The sequence below is a fragment of the Barbus barbus genome (genome assembly GCF_936440315.1).
Source record: "Barbus barbus genome assembly, chromosome: 14".
In the NCBI taxonomy this organism is placed as follows: Eukaryota; Metazoa; Chordata; class Actinopteri; order Cypriniformes; family Cyprinidae; genus Barbus; species Barbus barbus.
The window spans coordinates 14,282,661-14,308,231 of record NC_136742.1 but is presented as its reverse complement, the minus strand read 5'-3'; the positions used below and the strand labels follow the sequence as shown (position 1 = coordinate 14,308,231).

The 25,571-nt window shown below is 36.4% G+C and overlaps 1 protein-coding gene across 2 annotated transcripts in view; it reads right to left on the bottom strand.

Annotated features, from left to right (window-relative positions):
• Positions 1-8,240: 8,240 nt before the first annotated feature.
• The window catches only part of LOC306880049 (reticulon-1-A-like), a 38,398-nt gene continuing 21,067 nt past the window's right edge, over positions 8,241-25,571 (bottom strand). The window contains exons 1-7 of one of the 2 annotated variants that reach the window (XM_079433325.1): positions 22,063-22,215; positions 11,492-11,699; positions 11,279-11,417; positions 10,040-10,109; positions 9,850-9,896; positions 9,691-9,749; positions 8,242-9,268 (exon numbers count right to left, since the gene is read on the bottom strand). In XM_079433325.1, the coding sequence (XP_079289451.1) occupies positions 9,226-9,268; positions 9,691-9,749; positions 9,850-9,896; positions 10,040-10,109; positions 11,279-11,417; positions 11,492-11,699; positions 22,063-22,135 (639 nt within the window). In that variant the 5' untranslated portion in view covers positions 22,136-22,215 and the 3' untranslated portion in view covers positions 8,242-9,225. Of the gene's footprint in view, positions 9,269-9,690; positions 9,750-9,849; positions 9,897-10,039; positions 10,110-11,278; positions 11,418-11,491; positions 11,700-22,062; positions 22,216-25,571 lie in introns of those variants that run through there. The other variant, XM_079433324.1, reaches the window with a different exon arrangement.

Here is a 25,571-nt window from a genome sequence, read left to right as displayed (position 1 = left end):
TGTGCACTTTGGATGGGTTAAATGCAGAGCACAAATTCCGAGTATGGGTTACCATACTTGGCTGTATGTCATGTCACTTTCACTTTCACTGTATCATGAGTTGAATTAATTGTTACAGTCACATATATATGGGGGGGGGGTATGGAAGAGTAATCATCATCATCACAATAATAATGATAAGTATGGCAGCTATAATTATGTAATTTTATATATTAAAATATAGATTTAAAATGTATTAATAATTATATATATGTCACACTTACTGTGTCAATGAACAGACACAACTTAAATACACAGACCAAATGAGGATAATTAACAAGACTAATTAACAAGACACAACTGAACAGAATGACAAAATCAAATCAATAACCATGACAACTAATGAGACGGTGCAAATAGAAAGTCTAGACAGTGTGATAGTGTGACAATATATGTCATTTATTAGTTTATTTTTATTTTAGGGAATATAGCAGAGAAAACTGTCCCTAAAACACTTTCTTGTGGTCATCCTACATTGCTACAAAATGTGTTGCCTGTTATACTTCCTTTCCCATTCCTAAGATGTGTGCATGTGTACATATGTGTGAGTTGAAATCCAATGTGTATCTCTTCCTCACAGCCTGAATATGAAAAGGTAGACCATGTCGGCGAAACACTTCACATCAGATCATTGTCCAGGTATTCCTCTACTGCAGACTCAGACCTTAAGACATGACATCACCTGATGTCCAATTATTTCTGTCTACTGTGTCATGTTGTATTATTTTCAAGGAGTGTAGGACTCACTGTCTTTCTTCAGTTCACTTTGTTCCTCTGTCTAGCAACAAAACACTTGGAGAGACTTGGAATAGCTGGGAACTTGCTGTATGTGAACTTTCAAACACAAAACTAATTCTAGACATATTTGCGGCACTTTGTGACCAATTCCCATCTTTAATTGTGAGCTGTGTATCTTCCTTTTGTACAAAGGGAGAAAGAAATTAGCTGAAAATGGCACAGGACTTTTCACTGCCCTCTCTAAAACCCCTCTGTACCCAGAGGTGATTCAGGCCATCGATGCAGTCAGTCTCAAGTCGTCAGACGGAGTGAATGTAGCAGCCCAGTCACACATACCCACACAGAACGAGGCTAATTGTGAGTGTCAGTCTGTGTTTTGAGGTGGGTGATGTCATTGCCACTGGCAGGGTGCCTGTTCAGGGATGATTTGGGACGTGGCTGGTGTGCACACATCAGTACACCAGAGGGCAGTGTGCATGCTTACATAAAGAGGGGCTTTATATTCTTTTTTTTTTTTTCTTTACTTCATAATTTGCAAGCATTATTGCAGTGAAAAAACACAAACATGCATCTAAAAACCACAATGCAATATAAATATAAATTATAACTATTTAACGTGAACGATATAGCTGATTGACTGGAATAAAGACTATTGAAAATTCAGCTTTGCCTCACAGGAGTAAATTACATTTTAAAATCTATTCAAATGGAAAACAGCTATTTGAAATTGTTGTATAACATTACTGTTTTTACTGTATTTTCAATCAAATAAATGCAGCCTCTGTGAGCATAAGAGAATTCTTTCAAAGCCATTAAAATCTTACTGACACCAAACCTTTGAATGGTACTGTAGTGTAGGTAAGTAAGTAAGTAAGTAAGTTTTATTTACAGAGCACATTTAAATTCAGCATTACACTGACCAAAGTGCTGAACACAACCAATAAAACAAATACTAAAATAGAATACAATTAAAGTAACAACAATAATAATAAAATAACATTAACAACTAAAACCGTACACACTGTACACACCGTACACACTTAAAAAATGAGAGCAAAGATACACATTACAAATACAGATAATATACAAATAAAATAAACCGTGTTTTATTTTCAGGTAGCCTACAATAGGTGTATTTAGCAGGAGCATTCAATAAACGATATGAACAAATATAAAAATAAAACACTATATAGATTGATTCCTATTAAAACAACTTTCTCTTTGTGTTTGGTGTTTTATTAACATTAAAGGAATAATTCACCCCAAAATTTGTGTTTTATATTTATACCTTCATTTACTCACTAAAAAGTTGTTTTAAACCTGAATCAGTTTCCTTTTTCTGCTAAACATAACATATTTGGAAGATTGTGGAAAACCAAACAGTTGCTGGTCCACAGTGACTTTCATAGTATTTTTTTTCCCTACTGTTAAAGTCAAGGTGGACCAGCAACCTGTTTGGTTACCCAGATTCTTCAAAATATCTTCTTTTGTGTTCAGCACAAGAAATAAATTAATACAGGTTTGGGAGCACCAGAACTGCAGCTGACAGAACGTGCGCTGTTGCACGATACTACACTATTTCTTCAAAAGCAGATCGTGGAGACATTTTTATCGTCCACGATCAAAAATCTTCATATCGCACACCCCTACCCTCACTTTAGCACTTTAGCGTCGGACCTCAAAGGGGCAGGGGCTCGAGCTGTGGTCCTTGAAGAGTCTTTAGCCACTCAAACTCTCCTCCTCACCGTGCATTAGGACGATATAGACACACGTCCTCTTCCAGGCAGTTTCGTAACATTTTATGTTGATTGGAAATGTTTAATTATTGCCCTGCTGGTGGAAATGGGAATTTTCACTGCTCTAGCTATTTTCTTAAAGCCACTTCACTAATTTGTGAAGCTCAGTTATCTTTTGCTGCACATCAGAAATGTATTCTTTGTTTTTTTTTCCCTGTGTGATGGATGATTAAGGGAATTTGGGCTTTGTTTTCTCTTCTGTTTATATTTCTGTGAAACAGGAAGCCATGGCTGGATAATTTCATGTTCATAATCACCCTGGAGTGCTCAAAATTGTGAATTTCAATGGGAATATACTTCAGAGATATTTTATTAATAAGAATTTCTAGGGGTGCCAATAATTGTGTCCAACGTGTATTTGAGAAAAACATTTATTTCATAATGATACCCCCCCCCCCCCCCATTTTAAATTCTTATTATCCAATGAAGGGTTCGACTTTTGTGAATTTTTTTAATAAAATATTGGCCATGACTGTACATATTAGTACTGAAAGTGTACATATTTGTACCTAAAAGGTACAAAAGTGTACCTTTGAAAAGGTACCGCCCCAGTGACAGTTTTTGTACATTTGATATATAATTACAGCTTGACTTTCACGAACTGCTTAGTGTGGGGTCGATAAAAAGGGTGTCCTGCAAGTTTACATTATTTTATCAAACAGACTAATTGTTTTACAGTGAGACAATACCAGTTAATACCACAAAACATCACAGAATGAATTAAATCCATTGCAAACGCTTACTAATGTTTGTGCTCTTGTTTTCCCTCCAAACTGGTGTCATCTCCTGAAAGATGAAATTATGGCTTTTATTAGTTGATTAGGATATTAGGTAAAAGTTGGATGGATATCGAAAACATGAAATTATGTCTTATTGAAACATTTAGATCAGAGAAAGGGCATATTATATAATATTTTTCAGTGAACTATAACTTCTTCATTCTTGATAGTAGGAATCTAAACTCACTTCTACAGGTCTTCTAAAGTGCTTTAGATGTCACAAGATGTTTAGAGCATTACGCTGCATTACTGCAAGGCATAAGATAAAATAAAGTTAGAAAAGGTTAGTAAAGGTTTGTACTGTGCTTCACCAGCTCCACTGGCTCCCAATCATCACACATACTACAAATTCTAATTATTATTTAAAAACCCTGTAAAGCCTGACATATGAAATAATACAATTTGTAAAAAGTTGCATTTTTAAATATATCATATTTGATAAATCAATCTTTTATAGCCCATAGTGAGAATATGGAGCTCACAGAGAAGGAAAAAAACATCAACATTTTATTCAGAATTTAGAAATAATTAACTAAAAAAAACAAGTATGGATAATCGAGTAAACCTGCTTCGGCCCAGTAAATGTTCATCTTGAAATATTACTAGGATATTCTTGTGCTTACTTTACAAAACTCACTAAAGACTGCAGAGCAGAAAGACATGTGAACCACAACCTGAAGATGTTTCTAGAATGATACTAAAAGGCCTTTTACTTGCTAAAAAACAGAAACTATCAGAAGGCATGTAGTGCATTGTGTAGGCTACAACAGGTTTTTCAGCAAAATTTTGATCATGTTGATAATTTGCAGGCCTTAGACATTTGTGTATCAATTATGATAAGGCTTTATAGGGGTAAGCCTATAGATGCTCGACATCCAGCTGGTTTAATCTATTCTCATGCTCTTTTGAGATCTTTTGGTTTGTGAAAGTACCAAAAAAAACCAAATCTATTCTTATTGCTATTGGAATGGGCAGTGGTCTGTTAGACAGAGAGAGCCAGAGGGAGTGTATGTGTGTGTGTGTGTGTGAGGGAGGGAGATAGAGTGAATCCATTAGGCCTGTCTGACTGATTGACAGCCGCATGTCCTCAGGTGCACAGAGAGGTAAGAGCGTGCATTAAGCGTTTTATCTCTGACATTTCCGCTGGCTCTTTTATGATTACTAACCATTATGCCCAACATTCTTCAAAAGTCTATTTACCTTCAAAGTTTTATGAGCAGCCCTTTATTTCTACCTTTCTCTAGCCATTTCTGTTCAAAAATAGTTCTGAACCTAATTAAAAACTAACCAAAATATAGATTTTGCATTATGTGGTATTGTCAGTCATTTGTGAGGGTTTTCACAGTTACAGGCACATGCTAAATACTGTACTCTGACTCTGCTAGATTTTAAAATAGTTTTAGGCACTGTTGGCTTTTTCACCTTGTCTTGAGGTGTATTTGACAAGGAGACATTGGTCAGTCATGTTGGGCTTTTGGCAGTTTGTGTTTGTGAGGGCCCAGTTGACCTTTGAGTGAGTTCCCAACATACAGACAGGCACCTCAAGGCCATCTTGCTGAACGTCACTGAGTGAGAGCAAGGTGAGAGAAAGGTCTTAAGATTTTAGAGACATGGAAATAAAATAAACATGAATAACTTATTTTATTTATTTACCAAATAGAGTAGCTCCAAAGGCCGCAAGGAATTTCACCTTTTATTTGTCGACTTGACATTTGGTTAATTCTTTAGTTGAATGTTTTATAAAAAAAATAAACCTTTTCACCAAACTGCATTTTGACAATATAATAGAAAATGTTAAAACCCTCTGGTGCTCTTCGGTCACTTCTGACGTTTTGAATTTTTAAAAATCGCAGCTGGTACGAAAAGTTGGTGACTTTTATGGCATTTGGAATGTGAACACACAAACAAATTGATTCGAGCTGGCTAAGTGTAAAATAATCACACTTGTGGTCTTTGGTCAAAAATGACCGGCCATAGGAAATGAATGGGAAATTGACAAAAACACAAAAATTCAGCAAAGTTTTGTGTGTACAATCTACAGATCTGCTGCAATGCAGGAAAAAAGTACACAGCAATGACGGAGTGAAACTCAAGAGTGGAAAACCAACACATCCACTCACACACACATGCGTACACACACACACACACGGTTCAGTACTTTAATTTGTCAATTTGACATCTGGTTAACGCTCAGAAAGCATGTAGTTGAATGTATTGTGAGAAATAGGCCTTTTCACCAAACTGCATTTTGAAATGATTTAGAAATGAAGGCCAAACCATATTTTGATTTTTCATTATTAACAAATAAATCTTATTTTCCCATATTTGGCAGCAGAGGGCACCCCTTGCTCAGATTAGCCTTTTCACTTCTCAGTTGTGTGCATCTATAGGACATTTAACATCTTGTGGCTTCAATGTTTCTCAAAAGAATGAGCTATAGACCCATTTGGGGCAGCACTGAGTTGGAGGTCATGTGTAAATGGCTCCTGACATGCTTTTAATACTGAGTGAAAAGATCCATGTTTCACATCAAAGAGTGCTGTAGCTTACTAATGTGGGACAGGACTTCTGTTTGTCTCCAAGAGCTCAGATGAGAAGGAACCTCTTGACAGGTTACTGACTGAATGCATGCTAAAGTAGGCTAGTTTGCCCAGAAATACAGCAGCACTGCACAACAAAATGAACTTTTCTGGTTTTTCAGTTCCAATATCTAAACATTCTTAAATAAATAGGCTAGGTATTTACTTGAAAAGAAAAATGGAGAGACATATAGGAAGTCTTGTTTTCTGATAGATATGTATACAAATTAAGTGAGTTATTGCTTAAAGCGACTGTTTTTTTTTCTGAACTGGCCTAATTTTGATAAATGTCTCATAAAACAAGATTTAATATGTGTAAATGGCTCCTGACATGCTTTTAATACTGAGTGAAAAGATCCATGTTTCACATCAAAGAGTGCTGTAGCTTACTAATGTGGTTCAGTTAAAAGCCTCTTGATTTTAGAATAGATAGGCCTACTTGTAGCCTACGGGAAAACAAGACATAAGTAAGAAAATCACTTTTTGCAGAATAATGATCTTGTAGATTATTTGAAATGAAACAACTTAAATTTCAGTCTGGCTTCATAAAACTAGTGTATAGGTGCAGAAATGTATGATTATAGAAACATATTAACTAATCACTAACGTTATCTTATGACATGTCAACGTTAAAGAGGTTTTTATCAAATTTGAACATGGTTTACAAACAAAGAACACATAGTGGAGCAATAATTTCCTGTTTTGGTGATCACAACCCAGTCACTTCCAGCCCTTCGGATGCTGAGCACCACACCCACTGTCAGCAGTTTTCCTATTGTCCCTTCACAATGGTCCTATCCCCCCCTCCCTCTCGTTTCGCCTGTATTTTGGAGTGTGACACTGCCTCTCTCTTCTCTCTGAGGCACAGTTCTCTGTCTCACCAGCAGAGGACGAGAAGAGCTCATCAGAGAAAGACTCATAGTCATCTATATTCAATAAGCTGTTTTTGTTCTTCCAGAGACAAAGGTTTTTTGTTTTTGTAAAAATGCTGAAATATTTTCTGTTAGGTTATCTTACTGTATTTATAATTAGCTTATAGAAACAACTGAAATCTTGTTTGTTACATTGTGTGGACCAAATGTCCCCCTAAGGATAGTAAAACCTGAGAAAAGTAACAGGCCTGCAGAAAAGTAACAATGCAAACATGTTTTCTGTAAGGGGTAGGTTTAGATTTGGGTTAGGGGATAAAAATATTGTTTGGTCAGTATAAAAATAATAGAAGTCTATGGAAAGTCCCTACAATTCACAGAAACAAGTATGTGTGTGTGTGTGTTGCACTTCATGCATGCGAGCGGAAACAGCGCTGTTGTCCAAGTTCGTCCCAACTGTTCCTGGGGCGAAGAAACTGCATTTGGACAATAGACAGGTACACCGGGCCCACCCAACAGTGCCCGCTGACAGATGGGCAGCGTCCTAATTTAAGAGATTCATTATTCATATACTGTATGTAACACAAACATCACTGACAGGTAGGCTACAATTTCTTGAAGCTACAGTAATTCCCCAACTTTCCTCAGAGTTATATATTCTGCTCTACATCTTTCCCAGTTATATAAGGTAAAATGTTTAATGTTTAAACAGTTCTTATCGTTACTGTAGGCTACACACACACACACACACACACACACACACGCACACACAAACACACACACACACACACACACACACACAATTAGAATATCGTGAAAAAGTTCTTTGTAACATTTCAAAAAGTGAAACTTTCATATGTTCTAGATTCATTACATGCAAAGTAAAACATTTCAAACGTTTTTAGTTTTAATTTTGATGATTAGAGCTTACAGCTCATGAAAGTCAAAAATCCAGTCGATTGTTCGAGGTAAAAGTTTGATCATGTTGTGTAGGCTAATTGTTGTTAATACATGATTTAACAAAAAACAATTTAAGTTTGATAATTTGCAGTTTTGGTCTAAATTATGACTTTAAAATATATTCAATGATAATTTATCCTTAAAAATCAGAGCAAAATATGTAGTTGGATTGATAATATTGATTCTGGCCTGATAGCACTTAGAAAAAAATATGATATTAAATATCATTTACAAATTCACACTCATAGCATCAGGGCACCGTTATGGTTTCCGGGCCTGAACATTGTGTTGCCCCCCCCAAAAAACCCACGCGTTCACGTTCCTTTGGGGTGGGTTTGTTTTAGGAAGCTGGGTCCCCCTCGGTGAAAATCGCATTCCGGGCCCTTGGAATCATCCTCACCTTCCCACTCGTTACGGCACCCCTGCATAGCACCATTGGTTACAACAATATTTAAAGATGAAAGATGAGCCATAAAGAAATACATTTAAGAACATTTATTTTCGCATTCAGTATTGAGTACATCTTAAGTGCAAATAGTTAAGAGTCAATGGCTAAAAGAATGAACAACACTTAACATAGTACAAATATTGTCAGATTCTAGCTGGCAATCACTCACTGAAGCTTCCTTCTCCTCCCTCTCTTTTGCTTTATATCATTAAAAAAAAAAAGATCAATGACAGCACCTAAAAACATGAGTCCTAAGAAAAAGAAACATACTGTAATGCTACGAGTGAGCTGACCATATATAATCAGAACATTGCTAAATAGTTGCGTTTGTGCCCAGATATCATGAACCTCAGCAGATCTATGCGTCTAGCTGACAATGACGGTTATGTTAATTATGTTCACAGATATAATGATGGAAGAGGAAAAGCCCCACCCAACGCCCAAGACACAAAAAAGCTTTTTTTTTTTCTCAAGAAGAGTGTGACTGGAGAGCAATAAAGCTGGAGAGATCCTTCACATACAACAGAGATTTTCAGCACAGCTGAGAAAGCACACAAACTTAAAAGATAAAAAGAGAATTCATCAGCACTTAAGACTCTTGACTTCATGCACTTTATGAGCAACACATACAAAAAAACTAAAAAAATCACATCTAGTCTTTTTGCCAGATTTGAATTATATGTTTCAAGGTTACTTCAACAATTCATTGAGTAGTTGTACTTCTGACTAGATCCTGATTTGAGAGACAGCACGCTTCGCTTTTTTTCTTTCTTTTTTTTTATGGTTACAAGGCGAGGATGGGACTTCTCCTGCACAGCTCAGCCGTTGCTCTAGACGTCACAATGTGTACAAAGTAGAACTATGTTCCAGTGATGTTTATTTGTGTCTGATTTCTCTCTGTGTGTGTATGTATGTGTGTGTGTGTGTGTGCAAAGAGGAATCCTTGATCATCTTTCAGCTCTCCCAATAATGGGGCATTCAGGGGCTCACAACCTCCTCCAGGGGGCCCTGTGGGGCCTATTCAGCCTTTCGTTTGGACCCAGGAATCTTCTCCTGGATCCTTTATCAAAACACACATTCATATTATATTATGTTATATTATATTTAGTGCTGTCAAACGATTAATCACGATTAATCGCATCCAAAATAAAGTTTTTGTTTACGTAATATATGTGTGTGTACTGTGTATATTTATTATGTATATATAAATACATACACATGCATGTATATATTTAAGAAAAATATGTTACATTTATATATTAAATAAATTATTTGAATATAAATATATATGTAAATACATGTAAATATTTTCAAAGCATATGCTGTATGTGTGTCTTTATATATACATAATAAACATATACAGTACACATGCATATATTATGTAATCAAAAACTTATTTTGGATGCGATTAATTGTTTGACAGCACTAATTCTATTATATTATATTTTATTATAATAATAAATGCTTAAAGCGAGTACTTACTTTCCTACCACAGAGTTGACTTGGGTTCTTATTAGGTCCAGATACTGATCAATCTGTGCCTAGAGACAGAGAAAGATTTAAAAAGTGAGTCATTGTAGTCATAGTGCTTATGAATTACACATGATTCTGTAGTCATGGTAACAATGGTGCCACTCTGACCTGGTATTTCTCATAGACCACAGGCATCGAGAACATGGACACCACCACTGAAGCAAGATGCAATGCAAATGTTAAAAAATGGGACAAAAGAGTGCATAATCTGTAACTGCAGTAGCCTGCCATTTAAAAAGCATACATTCATCTATAATTCTTATCACATGTGTATATGGAATCAAAAAAAGGTGCTCACCCATAATAAGAAGAGTGAGTCCATTGAAGAGGGCTCCCACATAGGTCAGCAACCACATCAGCACTGCAAACTTGAGTCAAACAAACACAACCAGCAGTTCAATCACACAAATACTGTATGCAGGTATCAAATGATTTATGATGCTTTTCTGTGCCAGTACTGTGACAAACTAAACTAAAGGATTGTAGAAGTTCATAAAGTGTTAAACTGCGCTATACTAATTCTTAATGTACTACTATTATTGTTTATGTAGCTCATATAGGTTACCAATTAGCAAACAATCATGCACTCTTATACTCATCGTGCATTTCTTATTGATACAAATTTTGTAACTGACAACCTTAAAATTTACAAAGAACATTTGTGAAATTTTTAAAGTCAAGTAAAAAAAAGTCGTGACGTATTGTCAAGTATGGTGACCCATACTCGAAATTGGTGCTCTGCGTAACCCATCCAAGTGCACACACACAGCAGTGAGTAGTGAACAAATGCACACACACACACACACACACACCGTGAACACACACACAAATGCATAGATACTAATTTTGAGGTCAGTAAGATGTTTTTTTTTAAAAAAAAAGAGTCAACAAGGTGACTGTGAAGACATTTACATTGACATTTACAAACACGCTCTTTTGACATTTCTATTTATCTAACAATTTAAAAACGTATTCCACAAAATAATAAAACTAAGCAGCACAACTGTTTTCAACATAATAAGAGAAAATTAAAAATGTTACTTGAGCACCAAATCATCATATTAGAGTGATTTCTGAAGGATCATGTGACTGAAGACTGGAGTAATGATTCTGATAATTCAGCTTTGCAATCACAGGAATAAATTAAAATTTTAAATAATTTTTAAATGTAACGTTTAAATAAAATGTTAATTAATTAGGTTTAAATTACACTATAATAATTCACAATTGTACTGTTTTTACTGTATTTTTTATCACATAAATGCAGACTGGGTGATCGTTTAAAAAAAAAAAATATCTTAAAAATCTTACCAACCCCAAATTTTTGAACAGTAGTGTACAGCCGGAAAGTAGTGCAAATGCATTGTCATGCATGCTGTATCTATCTATATATGAGCAACCAATAAAAAAAAACACTTCACATAATTCCTTTATCATATCCAATCATTTCTATACTTTCTTATTAAATATAATTTTAAGGAAAATTTATCAGCCAACTGAATAACCCAGGTGTAGATTAAATTGAACAGAGGGTCACCTTTAGTGAGTCCACCAGATCCTGCACCAGAAACAGTCTGCGCAGTTCTTTCAGTGTGCTGTTGATATAATGCTGGCCGTTTTCTGCATACTTCTGCATCTGATCATGGGACAGTGACATATCCACCTCCAGATAAGCTCTGCATCCGCAATAAAACAATGTTAGTAACTGATTAAATGACACACGCAGTCTGTGCACACAGAGCAGGCTTACTTGAAGGGATGTCCCTCATCTGTTTTCTGCACAGCCTGCAGCACAGACTTGTAGACTCTGAAGCTGATGGTTGCAGAGAGGGTGGCCAGGGCCAGATAGGCCACCACGCTGACCACACTGAACTGCGTCAGAGAGAAAAATAGCAGCAGTAAACTGCCAAGCACCAGCCCACTCTGCTTCAGGTTCCGCCAATACAGCAACTCCATCACTGGATGAACAGAGAGAGAGAGAAAGAAGATCAGGTGGGGTCAAAATCATGCAGATAGGATGTGTGGTAGTGGTTTACAGTAGGCATAAATCCGTTTGTCATTGATTGTTTTAGGATCCACAATTCAGCATCCACTAAATGGCATGACCTATGATGATGTAACATCTAGAGAATCACTCTGAATCAGCGCTGAGTCAGAGATAACACAAGTAGAAATGATTACACAAACAGACAAGAGTGCATTCAAAAATATGCCTGGATTCAGCCTGCAGAATGAGACAGAAGGCTTATGTCCAAATATGTGTATGTCCCTGCTTCATTATATGCAAAAAGACGTCAAAGCAGAATGTCTGAATACTCTTTATTTGTGATAGAACAGGCAAAAATATAGTATCTGCTTCAGATTCTGAAGCGTAAACCAGTGAATACTTTGTTATCCCATAAGACCATGGGAGCAGAGGAGATTATAGGGGTAGATCACCCTCATGTCATTCTGATATGACTTTCTATCTTGTGTGGAACATAAAAGAAGCTTTTTTTGTCACTGTAATGGAAGTCAATGGTACCCCCAGCCTTCAACACAACTTCTTTCCCTTTAATCTTTTTTTTATTTAACAATAATTGTATTTCAAATGTGTTTTATATTCACTACGAAAGCAGTCATAGCAGTAGGAGTCATAAATAGAAAATAAATCATGAAAAAGTTTTCATCATCTACTGTCAGAGCGATGCCTGTCTTTCCATGTCTGTCTCTGTGGCCTTTCTGCACATATTCTCGGAAACATTAAATTCAGGCCAAATGACAGCATGGTGGCCATGGCAACAGACTGGAACCAGGTGCACAGATCTGGCAGTGTGTGGTGCCTCTTTTCAAATGTTATATAATGTGATGTCCATCTTTAATCTGCCAGACCAAATGTGTCATAATGCCATAATTGTGTCTGAAGCCTAATGTCTGAATAGTATATACATAATGGTCATTTAACAAGAAGGGTTTTAATGCAGGCCAATAAACTGGTATAATTTCAGTCTTACAACAAATGAGATTAAAGGCAAAGTACACCCAAAAAAATGACAATTCTGTCATCGTTTACTAACCCTCATGTATAATATGACTTTTTTTCTTCTGTAGAGCCTAAAAGAAGATAATTTGAGAAAGGTCTCTGTGGGTTTTTTTGTCCTTTTCGTAACCTAAATGGTTTGAAAAAACATTTCCTTTTGTGTTCTGCAGAAGTTTGGAAGAACATGATGGTTTTATTTTTTTGGGTGAACTTTGAAGAATGTATAAGGTAATAAGCACAGCGCATAAGTGTGCTTTTTTAAAACATTTTGAATAGGTCTTAAAATAGTTCAATCTAAACCCAATAGGCTAGATTTGAATAAACACCATTACCATTCACCATTCTAGCAGCTTATTCAGTGTTTTTGAAGTTAAAAACCTGAAAAGCCTTACAATGTCAAACTAAAACTTTTCTAGCATTGTCAAAAAAAAATAATTTCTGAGCATAATTAGTGTCTTGTTGTACATGTACTCGCAGTGATTTACAATGGGATTTAATTGATCTGCAATATTTAACTGACATGCCAAAAGATCCAATAGGATTCTGTCGTAAATAAATGTGGTAACACTTTAGTATAGGAACCAACTCTCATTATTAACTACCGGTATTTGCTTATTAGCATGCCTATTAATAACCTATTGTACTTATAAAGCACATATTCTGCATGACCACATTCTACGCCCTTAATCCTACCCAATACCTAAACTTAACAACTACATACTATCCATTAATAAGCAGCAAATTAGTAGTCTAATGAGCCAAAAGTCATAGTTTATGGTTTGTTAATAGCGACAATTGGATCTTAAAATAAAGTGTGACCATAAATATCTTTAATATCATACCCAGTTTTTCTTTTCATGTAAATTTATCTTTTAAGGTTTTTAGGTATTTTACTGAGAAAAAGACTGAAAATAAGCATAAAACAAAATAAACATAATGTGGAGTTAAGGATGTTGAGATATTTTTACTGTAAAAAGACAAAAATGTCTGACATGTTTAGTTTCACTTTTGTTTTCTCTCAGTGAAGATCGTCTAAAACAATTTGCAGTTGTACTTTGAGTGGGCTTTGAGTATTTCTTTGTTTGAGCCTTGGATATATATATGTCCGTAAGTGCCATATTTGTGTTAAAACATACTGATGTCCATAAGGAGTTGTTTAATTGTTGAAATATTTGATTGATACTGCATTTATTGTGGGAAAACGAATTGATTTAATAATTAATGCTACATGCTAACAGTTTAAGGGAACGTTAGGTTTCTCTTTGTTTAACACAAAATGCATATATTTATAGTATATACAAAGCTAAAGTGATGTTGTGAAGAAACTATGTACATTGTATTGTTTAACTCTATATGTCATAGATATAAATGTAATGCTTACACATAATTTTCTTCTTTGTTTGTAGTTTTACGAAAATAACCAGTAAAGTCACCAAGGTCACAAGACTGCTTTCTGGAGTTTTCTTTGTTCGCTATCTGTTAACCCTTTGCTTAAGTGACGCATTAGGCCTAACAACTTAACCCAAACTTAAATTTAATTACAATTTATTTTTAAATAGATTATCAACACTCAACTAAAAAAAAAATAGAATGCAAACATGTAAATTCCACATAATGCAGTTTTTAAATGAACTTATAAATAATACAAATTCTAGGCTATTTGTTAAAATATAACACACCAGCTCATAGCATGTTTCATAACAGATTAATTGAAACATAGGCCTACATTAAATAATTAAGACTAACATGTTTAGTCAAATATAATGAGTATATGGTGTAATATTTCACAAAATGCTCCTCTCTAGACTTAATTTCTCTAGTGAACTAACGAGCTGTGGACACTGATGACTTGCTGGGTTACATGAAATGCTACGTGACATTTTATTTCCACGCTGTTTTGTTGATGTCTTTCCGCGGTTGAAACGTTCAGTCATGTTTATTCGCGTTAAAACTAGTAGTACAGAGGAAGGAATGATCGCATACACTCGCGCTCCGCTCTGCACAAGTCTGCGGTGCGTCACGGCTCAGACACGGGAACCGGAGCTGATCGCGGCTGCTCTAGTCAATGCTTGTGTTGGGTTTATAACAGCACGTTTCTGAACTGCCCTAGAAGCGGCTCTCCAAGGCGTTTATACAGTGATCTATCATGCCACATCAAAGACTGTCAAAACGCCATTTATTATTTGAATTTCCTGAAAAAAACCCCCAAAAAACTGTATTTGTTCAGTACGCACCTGAAAGCCTTAAGATTTCAAACTAAATTTTTGTGAACACCATTACTGTATTGTTGTACACATTCTCACAGCTATATACATTATGTGATTTAACTGATTTGCAATATTTAACTGACATGCCAACAGACAACTGGGGCCAAGGATTCTGTTGTAGTCGCATAACATCAATCCGCTGTTTCACCACACCCATTCCAAACCTCTTCCCTCTGCTCTTTATTTTTCATCCAATTTAAGATGATGCGACATAGAGACTGAACTCAAGAGATTTAAGCAGCTCATCTAGCTCATAATTATAACCTGATAGCAGCATGTCCTTGTAATCCCAGGTATGTATCGAAGCGAAGCTTCATGGTCTAGACAGAGTTCTGTCATACTCACTGTCTGAAAACTAGAGCATTATTTTGGGCTGTGCTAAGTTAGAGCTTTTCCTATGGATCCCAACAACACCTCGGTGGGATTCTTTGTTTGTGTTAGGTGTGGCGGATGCTCCTTTATGCAATATGCAAAGCTTCATGCATCATAATTCTACAGCTCATTATAGCCAGGGATCAATATTCAGTCCTTCAGGTGGAAATCGACACACAATAGGACACTTGCTCATTGTGCCCACTCTTTCCCAGCATGCACTGACACATGCTTGTTTATGGGGTCATTACGGTGAGCTTTGTATAAAATGTGTCGGCGTGAAGTTGAGCTCTGAGATGAAGGGAGCATGGTCGCCACGGAAACTGAAGCGATGGGTGCAGTGGAGTGAGCAGTTATGCAGTTGCCATAGCGATAGAGCTTGCCCCCCCCCCCACCGAGTGCTGCCTGCCAGACGGAGTAATAAGGTGCTGATGAAATGATGGGGGAGGGGAACAGGAGGTAACACTGCTATGACAAACACACAAGCATAGACCCTCTTGCTAAAACACTCCACTGCTGACTACAACATGCTCCTCGTTCATGCAGGACCTTCGCTTTTTATCAAGCTAAAGGACAACAGCTAACAACCATCCGGTCCTTGGGGGCAAAAATGGCTAAAAATAGCTAGCGCTGTGTGACTGCACTGCAAATCATTTCCTTAATAATTTTTTTGTCTTGTTTTCCAGTATATACTTGAGAAGTAAAATTGTGTAAGATGTTAAGACTTGTTTTCAGAGAATATATTGTGAATTCTGTTTATTTTGCATACTGTATTGGCAAATTGGCATTTTTCCTTGTTTTAGGTAATTTTAATCAGGGTTGTGCTGAAAAAAACTCTTAATATCTTACTCAGTTTTGCTTCTTAAATTTATCTTTATCTTATTTCAAGGAAGCTTATTTTTCCTGGAAAAAAGATAAAAATACTGATTATTATTGTTTATTTATTCATTGTTATTTTTATTTTGCAGAGTAGTAGATCAATTAAACAAATAAATCTAATATCTTACCCAATTTTGCTTTTCAAGTAAATTTATCTTAAATTTTATGTTGCATGTTAAGATATTTTACAAGGAAAAAGCTTGAAAATACAGACATTATCAAACTAAATATGTACATTCATGTTGCTTTAAGGATGTTTAGATATTTATAGTGTAAAAAGAAAAAAAATTCAAAAGAAAAATACTTTATTATTATTATTTTGTAGTGTGGTAAATAAATGAAATAAGTTAAATAAGTAAAAAAGAAAAATACATTTAGTAATGTATAAAACTAATTTTTATATCGCACCGCACCGCATTTGTGGTGTTAACCCTGCATTGCCGTGCTAAGTTTGTTCAGTGTGAAATGGAGCGGTGTTTGCTTGTTGCTGCTGGACACTTCGCAACAGACAGCCAATCAGAAATTGAGCAGCGAGGCTTGTGTCACGCCAGTAACAGGAAACGCGCGTCGTGTAAACAGCAGTTGGTGAGAGAAAAGTAAGAAATGTCAAAAGACGGACAGCGTGTGAACTGGATTGATGAGGAGATGGTATTATTATCTTAAAAGAAATTCCAAGAAATATTAACATACTTTGCTACGTGTTTTCTTTCTTTTGTATTTTAGTGTTCGTTTTCTTGCCTTTGTGCGTCTCATGAGGCTTAAAATGGCTAAAGACCTATGCGGCGACTTTTTTTTTTAATAACTGAAAAGACACGGGAAAAGCCGTGTAAACAGGTTGCCTGCTGTTTGTTCAATCAGTGAAGGTAACAACGCAAATATGCAAATAAGAACGTTAATCCAGGGTTTAAGAATGTACAGTGTGAAACGTATGTTAATGAATGAAAAGCCCTTTTGTGTAAATCCAAAATTCTGTCATGAAACTCTAGATGGCGCAGTCTGGTGCGTTCACACCAGACGCGAATGAAGCGTTAAGCGCGAGTGATTTACTTGCTAAGTCAATGCAAAGCCGCGAATAGACACCCTGCGGCGCGAATTGAGCGTTTCGGGTGTTTGACGCACGTAACGCGAATGCGAATCGCGCAAGTTGAAAAATCTGAACTTTGGCGGATATTCATGCCGCGTTAACCAATCAGGAGCTTGCTCTAGTAGTGACGTGATTACAAAATCCGAAACAACAATGGAGGACAAAATAATCGTCGCTGTATGTGGACACCCGGAGCTGTTATATCCTATTGCAAATACACTCACAATAGTATAGTAAAAAAATAGTTATTTATATGTCAGCCATTTCGCAACGAGACTGGAGCCGCCTGGCAGAAGCCCCTCCCTGATGCGAATTCGCGTCTGTTGTGAAGTGAATTTCACGCGCGAATGAAGCGAATTTCACGCGGGAATGAAGCGAGTAAACTAAAATGTTCAAGCGTCCAACTACGTGCGAATAGCGCGATTTATTCGCGCAAGTTGGTCTGGTGTGAATGCACTATAAAAGGGCAAACTCATCTGACAAAAGGACATCATCACATGGCACAGCTGATTGGTTCTTTTTCTATCAGCAGCCAATGAGCTTGCGGTTCAACATTCAAATACTTGGCTAGTGCTTGCTGTAGCAGATGCAGTGCGCTTCAGAAACCCTCCACCTTCCCCAACTCCACCTGTATAGATCTGTAGCAGCAGTATAGCAGATTGATTCCGCCAAGACCAAACACTTTAACATTGTCATGTACATTAGCATGCTAAACTCTCCAAGAGTTTTTATAGGAAAACAAAAATATGGATTTGAAATATATTTTTTTTCTGCAGTGTGGTAATAAAATAAATGGATGCTTTCAAATACTAGGCTGAAAATAGGAACAGGAACTTTATGAGAAATATGTCACCATGATCCCCTAAAATTAAAGGAACACTCCACTTTTTTGGAAAATAGGCTAATTTTACAACTCCCCAAGAGTTAAACAGTTGAGTTTTACCGTTTTTGAATCCATTCAACCGATCTCCAGGTCTGGCGGTAGCACTTTTAGCTTAACTTAGCATAGATCATTGAATCGGATTAGACCATTAGCATCTCGCTCAAAAATGACCAAAGAGTTTAAATAATTTTCCTATTTAAAGCTTGACTCTTCTGTAGTTACATCGTGTACTAAGATTTTCTAGGCCGATATGGCTAGGAACTATACTCTCATTCTGGCGTAATAATCAAGGAACTTTGCTGGTGTACCTTGAGCAGCTAGATAATATAGCTGGGGACTAGTTTCAGGCGCTGCGTAATATCATTGCGCCTGCTGCACCAACATAAACGATATATGTGTATATACTACAAGCCTGAATGCAGATTGTATAGTTCTTTTAAGGTCATGCCCCATTGTAGACACATGGCCTGCTCTTGACATCAGTGGATCATACTCCTAAAACAAAGAGATCACTTCAGACAGCCTATGACTAACATTATTACACACTACACACTAATCTGGATGACAACAATCTTGGCATGGGACAACGAGCTCCAGAAAGACAGAGGGCAAATAACATTTCTCTGCTAGCAATAATAAAAAGCTCTTTCAAAGAAGTGTCACATGCTGTGACATCCCAAACAGCCCCCAGATAAACATACAAAATGTGTCTGGTAAAACAGTGAAGAAAACATTATGGATGCCACAATGAGACAGAAAGAGATTCAAAACTCAGCATTAATTAATGGTTGTGTTTAATCACTCTCTAGACTGGTTCATCATACTGTCCTATATGGGACAGCATAAGTCTATAGGGCATACATGTATACACTTACAATTATAACACAAGTTAGATTTGAAATATTAGGCAAATTTAGGGATGTAATATATATTCTTGATTGAGCAGCTGCTGGCTAACATGATAAAACTCTGCAGCATAGGATCCTTCCTATACCAAAACAGTCCCCCTCCGAATACACTTTGCTGACCTAAGCTTGCATAGACTATTACGCAGCAGAGCCCACATCAGAAAGTACACCTTGAAGGCACAAAGGGGGCGCTCCTGAGCTCTTTCTAAAACCTAAAATATCAAATGGGATGCTTCGAAGTCTTATGCACTTAAACATAGACACTAAGCTACCAAGACAACAAGATCACAAGTACATGTCATTTGGGACATATTATGAACTGGTTCATATAAAAATGAAAATTCTGTGACCATTTACTGGCTCTCATGTTGTTTGCAATGAACACAATTGAAGATATTTTGAAAAACGTCTTTTTGTGTAATAAAAAGTGACATTTTGGACCCTATACAATGAGAGTCAATGGGGTCCAAAAATTAGACCCCACTGACATTTATTATATGGTCCAAAACAGTTGGAAAATATCTTCTTTTGAGTTCCACAGAAGAAAGTATAAGTTACAATGAGGTTCTATATTATGTTTGGTATGGATATTCTGACCCACAGCAATGACCACCACAAACAACTGAAGAATCAACACCAAACACCTTTCTCAAATTTAATTACCACATACTGATGTGCCTTGTAATTTCACCAAGCAAATTGGGTTAAAAGGGGATGAATACTCAAAAATAGACCTTCGACCTACATAACACTGTCGTTGTAGTGACACCTAACAAAAATGGCTGCTAAATAGGATGTTCTGCAACATCCTGCTCTGATCACAATCTAAAAGATGATATGGATCCAGGATCTGTAAGATCATCTGACACTGCGCTAAGCCTAGCTGTCAAATGCTTCTTATCCTCTATTGAATAACCACTAGTGTTTACCACATCTTGAATTCTAGGTTCAATATTTCCAGCGTAGGTTTATACATTGTATAAGACTATCTGAAAGGGTTTTTATGAGGTGGGCTTGTAAGTTGGATTGTTCCATTCTTATCTAATCCAATCGGCTCCCAGTTATTATTAAGAATGGCACTATAACTGACTAACACATTTGTCAATGTGAGGAGATCAAATCTGTTTTATGATTTGCAGTTAATGGAAGAACTGGCAGAGATAATTTTGGCCTAGTACCAAATGACAGAATGAAACAGAAACTGCTGACTTAAGAAAAGCCAGCCCCTTTGCTGCGGTTTGACTTTATAGCATTGAAGCAATACATAGAGGACACAGATATTAGCAAACCTGAGCCAACAGGCATGACTAAAGGAAGAAATAGCAACAGAATGCACAACCCTGTGCTGACACAGGCACATCCTCATCGAACAGTACAACATATTTGGCATTTATGGCATTAAAAAGCAAGAAAGCTTCATATCTGTTTTAATTGTTTTAATGGCTTAGTGTTGCAGTGCCAACAGAGCACTTTAAAAGAAAATGCACACAGGAGTCTTCTCCACAAAAAGGAGGCAATAAATCACAAATAAATCCTAACTGAAAGGCTTTAAAGTATCTTAATTCAGGTATGCATTAATGACAATAAGTAATTAAATGACAAAATATAATTATGACACTGGATAGATAGATAGATAGATAGATAGATAGATAGATAGATAGATAGATAGATAGATAGATAGATAGACAGACAGACAGATTGACAAAGATAACAATGAAAGATAACAATGAAAAATACTTTACATGATATATTAATCCAGGTTAACGCTCATTTGTACATATGTTAATACAATATAACATTTTAGATTCTAGAAATTAACATTATTTGATGTTTTATGAGTGAAGAATAGTTAGAAATTAATAATAATTAATTTACAAATTAACATTACCCTAAATGCTGTAAAAATGTGTTCATTGTTAGTTAATGATAGGCTACCTAATGTGTTCAAATTAAATAATTGAACCTTATTGTAAAATGTTCCCAGAAATCTTAAACATGAAAGGAACAAAGACTGAATGCCATAAATATTTAAATACTCTCACATAAAGAAGCATACCATTCATTGATGTAGATCTATTTGTTTATAAGCCCTTGAACTGTCAGAGATGTTAAATGCTCAATATATAAATAGCCATTACCAGAAACCCTCCATATTAAATCGTTCTGCACGAGTCCCTTTAATGTGATCTAGGTATTATACTTTAATGTGATAATCTAGGTACTGGATTTAATTAAAGGATGGATGCACAATTGTCTTTCAGTGGATAATAAATTACTCACTATGATTATACACATAAACACACACACACATGTATCCACATCCATTCTTTCACAGAATAAACAATTGACATAGACACTAACTATAGAGTCAGGTAGCCACACCCCACACGTCTATCTTTCGTCTTTTCTTCTGTCGCTTTCTGCTCCCAATGCAGCCTGAAGGCCTTTATGATGAACACAAGCAAGCCAAACGTGAAGACACTAGAAAAGGCATTCGACAGCTCTTTATAGAACTATCTGCATCCGAATGAGCATCTGACCTGAAAATGAGGCAGTCATGCACATCAATGCCTATTAATTCTAATCAAACACACCCAGAGTCTATAAATTCAGGATGGACCCCCAAAAGTACAACAAGGAGGGAGGAGAGACAGGGTGTGCCCAGCTGTCTCAAACCCCCCAGTCTGGCTCTCATATGCCCATGATGGTGGCGGCCTCAATGCAAAAAAAAAAAATGCGGGCGTGTGTCTGAGCATCTTCCAGAATCCCACATGCACCTCCCCTAAAAAATCCAACAGCCTCAAAAAAAAAAATAAATCAACCCCAGGCATGCACATGCATCCTCTCTGTCCCACGACATTCACCCCCATCTTGCATCCCCTGTACCCCAGGAACCCCCTTCCTCCTACCCTGGCACTTCCAGTTGCTCCAGAAACCTTCCATCTTGGTCGAATCTGCGGCTGCCATGGTGCTGGCCTGCATACTAGGCTGGGTGAGGGGAAGGACTGCGAATCGCTTTCTGCTAACGCTACTGCTACAGCCTCTCAGCTGCTTGCGCCGTATCTGTCGCTTTCCCTCTCTCTCTTTCTCTCTCGCTCACCGGTTCACACCAGTGCATGAATGACCCATTGGAGGAGGAGGAGACAGATAAGGGAGGGGAGGCAGGGATGGAGGAGAGGAGGACTAGATGTGCTGATAGTGCTGCCTACTGGTGGAGGAATTGAGAATCTATTTTGTTAAAGGCAGACATGTGGGGGAGGGGCAAAGCATCATGACTGACAACTTTAAAATAAATCAAAAAGGATGCTGAATTAATATACCCAGTTTTTACATTTTTCGAATTTGACAGTCCATTCATTTTCATTGTATGGAAAAGAGCAGCGGGAACATACTGCTAAGCATCTCTTTTTGTGTTTTACGTAAAAAACAATAAAAAAATTATGACAAAATTGACATTTTTTTGGGGTTAACTGTCTCTTTAAAACCCTGCAGATAGATTCTAAAGTGGGGGATGAAATATTTGCTTTCCTTTTTCATTTTAGATGGGAAACTAATTCGAAATAATCCTTTTGTGGAGGTTCAAATCTGGTGGTAAACATTGCTGCAGACGCATTTTACTTGTTCAGTGCAAAGGCTCATTCCGTCCTCGGTGCATCATCTCTGACATTTTCACTCTAGACTGCTATAACAGTGAGCGTGAGTGTGTGTATATGTGTGTGTGAGGAAGGAGACATCATGAGGCAAGCCTCATGAGATATAGACAATGACTCAGCGCTCTCAGTTAAAAGATATGGGATGAGCTCACAGGCAAGAGGACAGTCCTGTCCAGTGGTCAGAAATGGACTGGCCATATGAACGTCAGTGGGACTTTTTCTGACCAGGCCAACTTGTGGGCATGCTGTCAAAACTAAATCTATATAAAAAGTAAACATTACTAAATTGAAAGATATAAAGTTACAATATCATCAGGCCTTCCCATTAAAGTGGGAAGTGTATGTTGTGTAATGATATGTAAATGCACACACACTTCTACACATTATTAATGACCTGCCCCACAAAAATATGATATTAGTTATTATATTATTAATTTTTACCTACATGTTATGTTAAAATCTCATACTACAGTGGATCAGATATAAATCGCCTAATCATGGTCTATGACTCTAGCTATGGCGGGATGGCAGACTGTAATGAGACACTTCAGTGCACAGAGAACCTCCACCATGATCCCATATGTCATGTACTGTCAGAGATAACAGTAACTGCATCAATTTATCATGCAAAAGGACAGCACTTCAATGTGAATTATGCATTATCTTTGACGTTTTGCATGACTTTGTATACATTTAAACTTTTATGTATACAAAAAACGAAAAAAAAGGGAAACAAATGCACATCCAAACAATGGCAATTAGCATATGTGTAATGTCTTTGCTTCAGCTTCCAGTGAACTCACAAAAACAAGAAATGCCAGGGGCTTTTAAAAGATAAATGATTAATAGAGACAGAATGAAGCAGAATAGAAATAGAGAACGACAATGTAATGAATAATGATTGTTTTACCTAAAAAATGTGAAATGACCTTGCTATTGAATGGTAAATTGACCCCCTACAAGTACAATCATTGTTTTAGTGTGGGTACAGAACCCCATAATAAACCCAAACCCCTAAACACATTGCATTAATAAGAATCAAATCTTTGTTAAATAATTTAATGGGAACTGCTGATAATGACATAATTTCATGAAAAAATATGATGAATCCAAACCTGTTCTGTCGAGGAAATTGGAACATTTATATTTTTAGAAAAAGTCCTGCATAAAATCTATATTCTATTCTATATTCTGTTGTTGTTGGTTTTTTTTTTTTTACTTTTTATTCATCAGAGAATCTTGGAAAAAAAAATATTTGTAGGTTTACTCAAAAACATGAAACAGAATCATTTCTGAATAATCATGCAAATTGGCTGTTGAAAAAAAATCAGCTTTGACATTACAGGAATAATTTACATTATATATATATTCAGATAGAAAACAGTTATTTTATATTGTACTAATGTTTCACAAAATTATTCTAATTTTGATCATATGCAGCTTTGGTGAGTATATGAGACTTCTTTAAAAAAACAAAAGAATCTTACTAACCTTAAACTTAAAAGTGGTAGAATAAACACAATTAACGAACACAGAAGCACATATAGTCAAGAAAACATTTTTTGCCCTTTACAGCTCAGTCAAAAATCTCTATTTTATGCAAACACTCATACTAATAAAGCCTTACATCCCCTCTCCAGTCTGGCCTGACAGCAAGACAAAGAAAGCATGTGGTAAACTGAGCCCTCTGCTGGAAGAAAATGTCATTTTTCTTGATACCCCATCCTCAGTGTGTGTACATGCTGTAACAAATGCCGTCTCATTTCTAGAGGCTTCGGTGAGACACTGAGCTCAAGAAAGGAATGGGGAGAGGGGGTGCAGCCAGACAGACTGTGGCACCATACCTAATTTGCATAACGCCACAGACACACACACACACACACACACACACACACTGGTTAGCAAGCAACAACATTAAAGCTGTAAAACAACAGTAAACACTTATCCGTGGTTCAAAGTGCTGTAAAGACGAATATAACTGACCAGCATCATATAAAACATTGCTTGTATTAGAAAATGAACTGATTATAAGACAAACATGACTTGACTGCTTTTGTCAAATTTCCAGTTGCATTAGTACTGAACGTCAGGATCCCAGCCACTTGCCTAGTATTTAAGATATACTTAAATGTTCATCTGTCAAGAATGGAATTATGAACCCCAAATGAAATGATAACCAAGCTTTTTTATCTCACTATATGATTTGTACATTTTTTCCTCCTCCCATGTTGCGGTGTGGCTATGTAATCACAAGACGACAGCACTCGCTGGTCACAAATGTAGCAGACAGAAACTGACCTGAACCACAGGGGGATGCTTTGTTCTGAAATCTTCAAACAACAGTCCAGCCCCGAAGCCAGAGCATTAATAAAAGATGGTGACTGCCTTCAACAGACACAAACAAATGACGTACTCATCTACTAACACACAATGAAGTCGATAATTATTTATTTGGTCAAAACTATAATTGAAAAATATTAAAATGCATCTAATTGATTAAAAAAAGATTTAACTGAATAATATATATATATATATATCACTTTTTTTCCTCACTATTTTTTATAAAACTAATTATTTATTTTAAAATAGTGATTAGGATCATATAAACATAGCAACACAGCCATCCATTTGACATTATTTATATCCCTTACTCATTACTGGGATGTGTTCCCATCACTGAAGCAATGACAATGTTTTCCATAAATCATATGGTTTTATAAAGCGCAAACTGGTCAGCCAGACCTTCCATAATAATTTTTTCACAG